General features: G+C 36.9%; 1 protein-coding gene across 3 annotated transcripts in view; it reads right to left on the bottom strand.

Moving 5' to 3' along the window:
- OLA1 (Obg like ATPase 1) overlaps positions 1 to 12,093 on the bottom strand; it is a 105,801-nt gene that overhangs the window by 49,185 nt on the left and 44,523 nt on the right. For all 3 annotated transcript variants that reach the window (XM_062498192.1, XM_062498191.1, XM_062498193.1), the window contains one exon: positions 1,679 to 1,854. In XM_062498192.1, coding sequence (XP_062354176.1) covers positions 1,679 to 1,854 — 176 coding nt within the window. The remainder of the gene's footprint in view (positions 1 to 1,678; positions 1,855 to 12,093) is intronic.

Raw genomic sequence — 12,093 nt, 5'->3', positions numbered from 1 at the left:
GCAACTCTTGTCATACAATCATAACTGTACCTACCACCCATTATTAAGTTCACCATTACAAATTCTATTTAAAACACACTTCAGTTATGATTCTTTGTAATCACAAAAGTGGCAATTTCTTCCTTTGCACAGGAAGAACACAGATTGTGATATAAAAATCCTCAAAGCATCCAGAGAGGTACACTCAAAAATGAGATAGGAACGCTCCATCACAAGGAGCTGAGCAAAGCTGTTTCCAAAGACAGCCACACAACAAAGTAACAAGAGCTTGAGGCTGGGGCAGAACAGCATCACAGCACTCCTCATTTTCATCATGTCATACCAATGTAAAATTTAGCTTTAGGATGAACTTTGAATTCACTATGGACAGGATTTTTGCTTGCCCCTTTCTTTAACATGAATTAAAAGGTGAAATACTGTGTTGGTGATATTTGAAACTGTAGGCATAAACTGCACTGTTCCTCTAAGCACATAAAACCTTTTGTAAAAGATAAAAATCACTGCCCACATGTACCCAGGGCTGGGTTCATATGACAGATAAAACCATAAATGAAGGCTCTTAAATGAAGATTCTCTCTCTGGGCTTATATGAAAGCCTTTAAATCATGCAACAATAGCTATTTTTTCTGGCCTAGACGAATCAAGAAATAAAATACTTTTCATGCCAGATGAAGACAAGTTCTTCACCAACAAAAGCTACCAGATAAGTGCTTTTTAACACTGCATCATGGACCTGAATATTTTGTAGAGGGATGCTCACTTCCAGCTCCTATCAGTTTCCAAACACTAGGCAGGGACAATAAATTTCACTGCACTTCAGTACTGATAAATTAACCTAGCAGTACCAATATAACGATGCTTTACTTACTACTTGCCATGGAAAAAAATCCACCAGAGAAAACAGTATTTTTTTTAATATTTACTTGCTAGACATAAATAATCTATTTCCACACTGATAAACTGCTGTAATAATTAGAGGATGCATTTTATATACCACCTGAAATATTTATAGAATATTAATGACAAAGAAAAATGAGTAACTAGACTACTGGTAAAATGCAGGGGACTCAAAAGACAAGTGGCAGTAAAACAACATTTTGCAAAAAATATACTTTGAAGTTGATAATTATTATACATTACCAATTTACAAAGAAACACCACTACTAGCCTGTGATAATTGAGCTCATTTAAGCAGCCTTCCACAACAACATTCTAAAATTCATTTCAACTAGCAGTCTTTATTTAACATGCACTGAAAGACACAAAGTGCAGTCACACCAAAAGCACTCAATTGCTGGCTTCAAGAATACTAGTATCAACATCCTAGTAGAACTAAACAGCAGGAATCAGTCAGAAGTAACTTTGAATTACAACCAGACATTGATATAAGTTTGATAAAGGATTGGCAATTCTCATATAAAGCTGTGTCAGCAAGAAAATAACAGTTAAATTTCAACAGTTACAATCAGCTGTATCTATGAAATCTTACATTGACAGCACAGCCAGTCATTCTAGTATTTTTTCAGCTCATAATAATAATTACTTTAAAATACATATTAAAATAGTAGCAGTGTTTGTTATTATACATGTGTAATCAATAAGAAAACTCAACAATACAAGTATTTCCATTCAATGCTGAGAGGACTTAATGATTTACTTTTATAGGTCATATACTTACATATTCAGGTTTTAATTTCTTGTCTCCTCCTCTTACAGCTACTTTTTCAAGCTTATCTATGCTCTGCATGATCAGCTCCTCATCCTTAAGTCTAAGTTCTTCATGTATTATTTCGATGTCACGAACGGGATCTACACTTCCTTCAACATGAGTGATATCATCATCTTCAAATGCTCCTAAAACAAAGTAACACTTAAATTACCTATTAAGCTAAAAAGACAAAAACCTAGATATTTAGAACATACTATAAAGAGTCAAAAATGTTGAAACTGGAAAGCCACCTGGCTGTCCTGTCCATGTACAAGTATCCTGTGCAATGTTCTATACCATACTGGTTTAGTGTCTTAATTTACATACCAACTCCAGAATCCAAAGCTGCCTCTCTCTATGTACAAAACATAGCACTTTGACATTTAGGACAGGACTTGAAGTGTTTAAGAGTTTCTCCTACAAAGGAATAGGCTAGAGCAGTTTCCTCAAAATAGCTGGTGTGTTTAACAATATCTAACCTAGAAGTAGCAAACACAGTACCTAAACATGAACATCACAAAACATCTTAATACACACAGCAATGATTGCAAGAATCATGGAAAGAAAACCTTACAAATCACCTTGGCAGACCTTACTGGCTGCCCAATTTTACGCATTAAAAAATGAAGAAGTTCTAGACAAAGAATTCTGAAGTTGTGAACGACTCTTAGTGTTTCCAAGGGAAACAGGGCTTAGAAAAAAAGGCCTGAAATCATCTGGCAGACCTCTTCCCTGTTTCAATCTACTTTATCACTGTGGTTCTGACGGTGATTAGATAATGAACCACTCAGACACACAATTTACACAGCAGCTAATTTCATCGGCCTGATTTGAGGGTATGGTTTTTAGGGGGCCATCAAAGAAGCAGATGAAGGTGCATTTGTCATATATGAGTGACAACCATTCACAGTATCTGAACAAAATGGTGCTGGCCCTTATTAGAAACACATGCTATTATCACATATTTAAAGTGCAGTTGAAGCCATAATTTCAAATTGCCAACTGGAAACATAAGGTTAAAACAACCAGATATTACTGACGCATGTGTGCTGACTTCATGCCCTTCTGATGACAATCTGGCAACATAATTCAACTAGGATTGAAATTATCAGATAAGCAGCATCACTTAAAAAAATCCTGCTCCCCCCAAAAGATCAATTCGTGTTCTAAAAACAAAAATATTAACAGCTGAAACGAGTTTATTACTTCTTCCTGGAACAATTCTTAGAGAATCTGCATGCTTAAGCTGTAATATTAAAAACGCAAATGAGAAATCAACCATGAAAAGAATGTTATTTGAACATTACCAAAATTAAAATCAACTGATTTCTTACACAGGAAAAAAAAAATCTAAGACCTTTTTTTGTACTGAAAAATATAGGAAACAGGGTAAACAACAAACAATTCCTTAACTAATATATAGAAAGTTTTAGGGGCTGTCATCAAGCACGTTTTAAATTTCATCTTTCCTTTTAGCTTACTGAAAACCAAGGTTTCAGCAACGAAGCTCCTACATCAATGCACATGCAACACAGGTTTAAAATGTTGTTCATAGCCAAATATCAAAAAGATTTTTAAGTAAACTTATAAACAGTCTTTCAAATAGTGGTTACCAGAAGTTCCCTCCTCTCTCATTAACTGTTTCTCTCCAAAACTCATCAGTGAACTCCCTGGGTACAACCAAAATTATCTCAGCAATAGATCCAAATCTGATGCTGGCCATGATGGGAGAACAGGCTGCTCTGTCAATTGGCAGCACTCCACACTAATCTATACCAAAGCCAGGCAATCACAGAAGAGACACCATAACCCTTGTCTTCTACAAATCCTTACTTGCACACCTGACCGAACGAAATGTAGGCTGTTCAGATGAGCAAATACCAGAAAGCAGTTTAACAGCTCTGCTCTAATTTACAAGGAAAACACTGAATAAAAAGGGTAGAAGCAGGAAAACGTCACCACACAAATCAACAAAAAGTCTACTTGCCTTGGCTTTCTCAATAGATATGTAGCATTCATTCAGCTAAAAGTTTAACTTTCTTCCTCCTATCAAAAGCCTCCATTACCATGTAAATAATATATTCTCACATTTTCCTGCATCTGGTGTCCACGGCTGTAAAAAGCAACAAAAATCCCCACCCTGTTAAGTCAGGAGAAAAGCTGCATGACTATGAAGATATTGCATTTAGAACACAAAAGGTAAATTAAACAGCTTGTTTTGGTCTTAAGGAAAAATGAAGCTCTTCTGAAAAAGCAAGTGTAAGGTAAATTAGTAACAACAAAAACCAGCCAATATACTAGTTACACTCTTCTGTTTTCTTCAACAACTTGGAGCTTCATTTCTTCACATCTTCCCATTCCTTTTCACAAAACAAATAATTCAGTGTATTTCCACACCTATAAAACTGACTCTATAATGTCACCTTTGCTCTCTTCTCAGTCCACTAAAACTTTTAACCCATGGACTCTTCAGTGTTCTGCCAGAGTTTTCTTCAAGTCTCTCCTTGTCTCTTTGCTGCCTGTGTCAGCAGCCATCCTGCAGTTCATTCAGGCAACACGATGACAAGAGATCTGTGTCTGGCACAGGTGACTGCTTGCTTGGGTAAGAAGCCCTTCTCACTGAGCTGATGATTTCCCACTAGAGGCAACAACTTATCCTTCTTTCCTCCTCACTGGGTTGCTTGACTCCTCTCATTGAATGAATGAGCACTAGTTGTATATTCCATTAAAGCCATGGATTATGAGTTTAAATTTCCAGTTCTACATTTAGAGGAACTTCCATTTAGACAGACACAGTCCAAAAGCAAGTGGTAACTTTGAGATTTTTTTTTTTTTTTTGTACACAAAGGACCAAACTGGTAGTAATGTCCAGTCCACATCTTGGCACAAATGAGAGATTCTTCAAGGCAACATGCACTGAGCTTTTTTTTTGGTGAAATCTCTTGTTCAGAGTTTCTCAATATCAACTTCAGTCATCAATCTAAGCCAGATCAGGCTCTGACCAACAGACTAGCTAGAGACACGACAGGGGGATATTTAAGGGAAGGAAAAGGCAAAGTGACACCACTATGATTAAAGAGCCTCAGTTTTAACTTGGTCTCAATATCCATGTGGGATGTATCCTGAACAATCTATTATGCCAGCCTCCAGCCTGCTTTGTAGTGATGGTTTGGTACAAATCACACTGAGCACTGTAGGGAATTCAATTCCAGACTGCAGAGCTGCATGCAGACATAGCAAGCCAGAACTGGTGGTAACCTTAGGAATTAGGCTTTGGACAAGAGATGAGATCTCTTGGGGAAAGTACAGCTGTGAGAAACTAGCAGTTAAACTACTACAAAAATGTTTTACCCAGTACCTGATTTTATATAAAAATGCAAAGCAGTAGGAAAAAATGGAGTTGCAGAACTGAGTTCATAAGTAAGACATACAAGAAAATGTGTATATTATTTACAACTTTCAATTATAAAAATAAGAACTAGAATTGCAACCTACAAATCTTAGCTGAAATAGATTGTTAACAGCATATTGCTATTTATTACTTTGTCTTTCTGTCTTTGTGTGAGATCCCTCTGTCTTTTCCTTTTGTTAGGAAAGATGATATGATAGCCCCACCTTCCCTGCAGCATACATAGCAGCAAAAGAGAAAACCCAAAGGCTTTATCTGAAAGTACAACAAACAGGGTACCAAGAATGCCCATCACTGTCCAATTAAAGAAAAAGATAATGCAATAGCTGTACAATGATGAATAGCTGAACATGATGCACAAGGTGGACACAGGCTATGAACACTGAGTAGCACTAGACTAGGAGCTGATACCATGCAGTGTAGAAAAGCAGCCCAATGAAACTAAAAGCTGCTGAATTGTAAGAAGCAGGGAAAAAGGGAGGTCTTGAGGAAAATGGGTCTTGAGATACAAGATGACAGCAAACAAAATGAGAATCTTGTTTTTCTGAAGGAACAGGTAAGACTGTCTCGGGTATCAGGCAAAAAAATACCAGTTTGTTCATGGACACTGAGGAAGAAAAATGAAAAACACTGAAAGAAATCTTCAAGTTGTCTTGTCTGATACTGCTCTCCCATTAGAACAGAATCTAAGAGAAAAATAATGGGGAGATGAAAAAAAGAGACATCTGGTAGTCTTAATTTGATCTCAAGCTGATTACAGCTTAAGAGAGTTTGGTAGAAAAGTGAGGGGAGCAAATTCCCCAAAATTATATTAACAGGGCATCCGGGTGAGGAAGCAAAGGACTAGAATGGGATAGTTGTAAAAGAGCATAGACTGCAAACATGGCTATGTCTCAGAGGTAAAGGCCCTATTTACAATTACGTGAGTTTAAATTTGGTGAAACTCAAACAAATCATGTCTGTCTTCTTATTGACATAATGAGACCACAAGTTCTGTAAACAGGAGGGACCTTTACAAGGTTAGCAACTTGTTCACACAATATCCTCGGTGGTACACTCATACATGCCATGCTATTGGCAGCTGAGCTCCGACATCTAGCATCCAAAGTTGTCATTAAGAAATCAACTTTTTCAAAGTTGCGCTAAAAAAATTCATCTCTTAAAAAAAAAAAGCTGTTGAGATATTTTGGAATTGCAACAAACAATAAATTGATCTACTTCTTTTATTTTTAATTAAGACTAATTAAAAAATATATTTACAATTAACATCTCCATCACTGTGTTCTCAAGATAGTATGACCTATGGACAATGTCCTTCCCCAAAAAACATAATGAAAATCCATTGTACTTGCCATGTCTTCACCAATGCATCTGCTTTTAAAACATAAGGCTTCAGCATTTCTCAAACATTACTCCAAACCACATCACCTTCCTTTTGACTGCTTCCTTGAGTTATACTGCTTGGGCTCCAAAACTGCCCTCTTTCTACTACAGAAAACTATGGCATACTGCTGTGAGACAGGAACCAATCTGCCACAAGGGGAAAAACATACATACCTAAAATAGACTTACTCAAGAATCTCCCCAAGGAAGCATGTGTTTGTCAACAGCTAAACTAATCACACAGCAGTAACAGGAAGGTCAACTGGGAAACTCTAATCAGTAATTTCATTCTTTAAAAAAATCATTGTATCTTCTCTTGCACCTCTCACATATCCTAGCAGAGGTAAACCATAATTTTATCAGAAGTCTGTAAAAAGGAAGTTAACAGAACCCATGTTTTTAAAGTATCCTATATATATAAGTCTTTTCTCAAATAATCTCCCATAACATCCTGAGGGATTTGCAATCTACCTTTAAAAAACCCTGTCACTTCCTTTAGCTCACAAGAACAAAGATTACAGAGGTACAAACATCAGGCTAACTGGAAGTAATCTGCTGTGGAAAATTCCCATAACGTTTTAGCAGTATCCAGGTACTGCTATTAAAACAAGACAAGTATTTAGACAGGAAAATGGCAAAGCATAATACTGGATCAGGATTCATTTTTGCAAGCTAACAGTACCAAAATAATGATATAAACTGAAATTACTAGAAGTAAGGAGCTTGGAAATTATCACTGCCACACCCAGCTCCCTCTTCTGTTGCCCATATGTTCAAACTTGAAATATTCTTCAGTTTTGGAGAAGGGTTTATCATTAGCTAAGCACTTTATCTGGAATGTTTTATGTCCAAGTGCGATGAGCCAAAAAAAAATTTTTCAAGTGGCATTAAAGATACGTTTCTTTCAAATCATTGCCTTAAAAAAAAAGCAGAAAATAGAACAAATGGATGGAGAAGATACGCAACTTCATTCCGTTTGTTTTCCCGTGGAAGTGCAGGAAAAAAGTCAATTTGTAAGGTCTTGATGGCAGCCAGGACACACAATCTAGATTTGCTCTTGACAAGCAAAAATAAGAGCACATAAATATGTATATAGGACAGCCGTAACGAATGTCACTTTTAAACTATATCATCTAATGGCATGCACATTTCTTCCCACTTCTTTCAAAAATCAGCTTCAAAATTCCTTTGACAAAATTTACCTCTCAGCCTCCAGAAATTTTTGCATTGCTTATGTTATACCTGTCAAGATCTGATGACTGTATGTTATGTATTCATCTGAACAGAACCACTACACTTAGTTACAGGCTATCATCAACCAATTCATTCTCTTGCTAAAATCAAGTCATCCAATTACTCCTTGACTAATCAAGGCTGTTTTGGCTTTCTCTTTTTTCAAAAGGTACTCAACAGCATAAACAGTTCACTTACAAGAAATGGAAAGGGGCTAATCAGCAGAATTATTGTTTTGCTGCCACAATTTGCAGTATTTAAATGTAGTTGCTGATTGGACTGAAAGTTTTATGATACAGCATATAAAACTAGTTCGACATAAAAACGAAGAAGCTGCCTATAGCCTAAACCTTATTGTTTCTAGCTGCTCCAAGCTGACACTGAGATGCTAAAATCCAAATCAAAACACTACTTCAAAACTTCTCTTATTCTGCTCCTAATTGCAATTATGGAAATTAATTATTATCGTCAAGATTAATTTATCTTTTATATACCAGTCATTTCATTTCTCTAATTATCCTTACCCTTAAAGTAAAATGTAACCAAATATTTGGCTAATTCTAAGATTCACATAATGGCATTCTGGCATCTTGCATTCATTTACAAAAGGTAAGCAGTGCATTGGTACATGTTATGCTGTAATTAAGGGGGATAGTTACAGTTTGATCAGAATCTGAACTGCATCACAATCTGAAAATCCCACTGGTATTTAGGGTAATGACCAGAATTTTTTGTCAATAAACGATAAGGGAATGTTTAACAACACCACCACAAACCAGACCTAGAGAATAACTGGTACTTGCACTTTCTCTCCCACGTATGTTCAATGACTGCTATCAAAAAGAGCTGCTCGGCACGGACGAGCACGTCACATCATGGTACACACACACACCCTGTTATAAGCCCTGAAATAAATGAGCAGTAATGTCTCTCTGGCCACTTACTGGTGGGAATGGGAGAGAGAACAAAACAAACTAAAACACAGTAACTTGAGGGGGGAGCTAGAAGTAGGGTACTTCTTTGAGCTACAAAAAAAGCTAAGATGGGAAGTGTAAAAATAATTAAATTATAAATTATATCTATAGTTAGACTGGCTTGACATGCTGTCTTCCAAAGATTTAAAGAGTAAAAGATACTGCTATTTCTGACTGAGGTACAGGTATATTTAACATTATAGAATGTACTAAACTTCGATGACAGTACATTTTACTGTGCATATTTATGATTAGACGGACAAAATAGCAGCATCAGAATCAACATTTTACAGCTTCTTAAACAAAGCTCTGTTAACAAAGAACCAAAAATAAGGTAGGTTTAGCATGTTTTCCTTTGCAAGCTAATTTCAAGTGAAATTAATCACCTGTAACACAAACCTAATATTCTTTAAGCAGAGTAATTTTCAGTTGAAGAAGATGCACCTGCCTACATCTTCAACATAAGCAAAATCAAGTACAAAAAACATTAAATAAAACACTGTAGTAAACCTTGGCTTCTGAAGAAAGAATTTTTTCAGACATCTTTTGTGGCTTTGTTTTGTGCTACAGCCCCTTAAGTTTTGTCTTCATAAAGCCCTAACTAGTTGTAATCACTCGCAATCTAATTGTGGACATTTATCTGCTTTTCTTATGCATAGAACATAGCTATTAAAGCTGAATGGTGATGGTGTGAAGTATAGGTTAAATTGGGTGAAATTAAAGCAAATTACTCTGGGATGTGGAACTCTGAAAATAGAAACCGCCAATGATTTGCAACCCTCTTGATGATCAGCTTCACAGAACCCTAAATGACAAGAAAACTTACATATTTTAAAGTTAACTAGATTTTTTAAATAATATGTATAAATTTATTTTAAATGCAAGCAGTCACTCTGGCAATAATTATTTTGTTTTACCCGCATCTTAAAAATATAAGAAAAGGTTTTAATTTCCATTTAAAACACTTGTTTTTATTCTCAAGTTTAGCTGATTTTTAGCAACAAAAAGCCAGTTCAGAATATTAGGTGCAGCATTAATGACTTTGAACACAACATTACAGTTTATGTGTACCATATGGCTATACAGACACAGGATGGTTAAAGCAGCTGCTTTGGGCTTTCTTGACTGGTGCAGTATTAGGACTTAATTCATTACTTACCTATATAAAAGATAAGCAGCTACATTTACCCTGCTGAGCTCTAACACCACGCCAGTAAGGAGAGAGCAAACCCTCCCCAAAAGTCTGAAATAGCAGCTGAATGGCAGCCCTTTCAATATCAAATCTATTGGGAGTATTTCACAAAAAAAGGGCACGTCTATTTCTGCACCAGCAGACACACCATGAGAGCATGGAGAAGCAATACAGGATTCTAAATGACTGGAGTATCAACTTCTTAAGCATACAAAGAATTTATATTTGCATAAAAGTACACGCCAAGCGAGTACTGCACAAGGTCAGAGATAAAAATTATAATCTCCCCAGGAAACAGAGGCAAAGCAATTCACTTCAGGACATGAGAGATGGCAGAAGAAACCACAATCCAGTTCCTGATGGAAGCAGTTTTATCAGAGAAAAGTTGTTACCAAGATAGTCACTCCAGTGAGCTTATCTGTAGAATCCTGCTCCAGAGCTCCCACTCTTGAGTGTGTCTGACAAATATTAGTGATTTACTTCAGATGTAAAATATGTTTACTTGCCACTACTCTTTCATCCTGGCACCCTGGGCTGTAGTCATCACTCCAAAGGGAAAACTTTCTACCTGCTGAGATTTGCTATCAAGTTGGTCATACTGGGTAAAGGACATTATTTGACAGCTGAAGTAATAAATCTTTGAGCCCTTTCTCTCTCCGTTTGCCAAGGGCTTGCTCTGACTGCCCATGATTATGCATTTTAAATTCTATCACTGCACTGCCCAGCAAGTAGTTGGGACACAACTGGGACACACTCCTTATTTTCCTTTTCGTCACACAATACCTGTGTAATTCACACAGATTCACTATCAGAAGACACCTTGGGAAGGGCAGCACTCAATGGAAAAATTTTTGAGATGGCTGGCATGCCACGTGCATTTTTTTAAATTCCCTAAGCAAGACTAGTCTCTTTGTTTAGATTTTTACAAACCACAACTATGTTAACTGGAAGAAGGGGCAAATTAGGAACTTAGCCTGGTCAAAAGCCTAAGTACCTGAAGAATGCATACACTTGCTTCAGAGACAAACGCTCTTGTTACCCTGAACTCAGTCCCACTCTGTTTTACCTTACTTTCTGGTCTAATGACCAAAAAACCTTCCTTTGTGAGTTTAAGTCATGAAAAATGCAGCAAACAGGAACAAGGGGGATTCTCCACAGAACTCTCCTCCCTAGTGAGGGTTCTGCAGCAGCACTGTCTGCATAAAGCATACAGCATGCAGGAAGGTCTGGCCACAAACATCAGTAGATACCTTTCTAACATGCCTCTGTGTACCATACATCCAGACAATTCTCCTACTCAAAAAAGCAGACTGAAATTCATACATTTCCAATCTGATGGAATCTACGCTGTACAAAAACACGGTTCCTAAGCAGCAACCATTTGGAAAGTGGAAATATGCCTGTATGTATAACTGCTTTCACACTACTTTTCCAGAAACACCCTATCTCTGTGCTGCATTTTACCCCTTTTTTTGGAAGGTCAGTCATCCTGGTCTTCTCTTTAGGAATACTCAGCGTCAAGCTCCACGGTGCCAGGCTTATCTGGAATCTCTGAGGGTCACCATAACAAAACATAATTGCTAGTAATAACTATGTTTTAAGACAACGTATCTACAGAGATCATGAATAGCAACTAGCAGCCATGAACAGAAACCCACAGGGCAGTTCTACGTGGCCTTATATGACTAGATATATAGCAAACACCTTAATTATTCATGGACTATTTACCTGGGACACAGATTGATTATGTCAAAGATGCAGCAGGATAAAAAAACCCACTTGAGCTCTGAAATTTTTACTGGGTCTGGAATAGCGTTACTTAGCAGTTACCACGAGTGTTCTACCGAAACACTCTGAATTCTTAATGCTACAACAAAGTCCAAGTCACTAAACTCTGCTGAGTCCACTCTGACTACTGTGCAGAGGTAGCTCAGCTCCCTGCTCCACATTCTTCAACAACCTGGAAGGCTATTGGTCTTTGCAAAATAATGAATAGAGAATAAGCAGTTCACTTCAGCATGGATTGCAAAACTACAACCCTCCTGAAACCCACAACAAAGAGTATAAAATTGCTTCAATACAGCAACTTCTCTACAAAAGCATTTAAAGCAATAACTAAAGGCATATAATTAATAAATACAACCTCATTAAGACATTTTCAGCTACAAGAAATTAGTTATCCAAGAAGATTCCA

The sequence above is a fragment of the Cinclus cinclus genome, chromosome 9, assembly GCF_963662255.1.
Source record: "Cinclus cinclus chromosome 9, bCinCin1.1, whole genome shotgun sequence".
Lineage (NCBI taxonomy): Eukaryota > Metazoa > Chordata > Aves > Passeriformes > Cinclidae > Cinclus > Cinclus cinclus.
The sequence above is the reverse complement of the archived record's forward strand: the minus strand, read 5'-3'. Positions and strand labels throughout refer to the sequence as shown.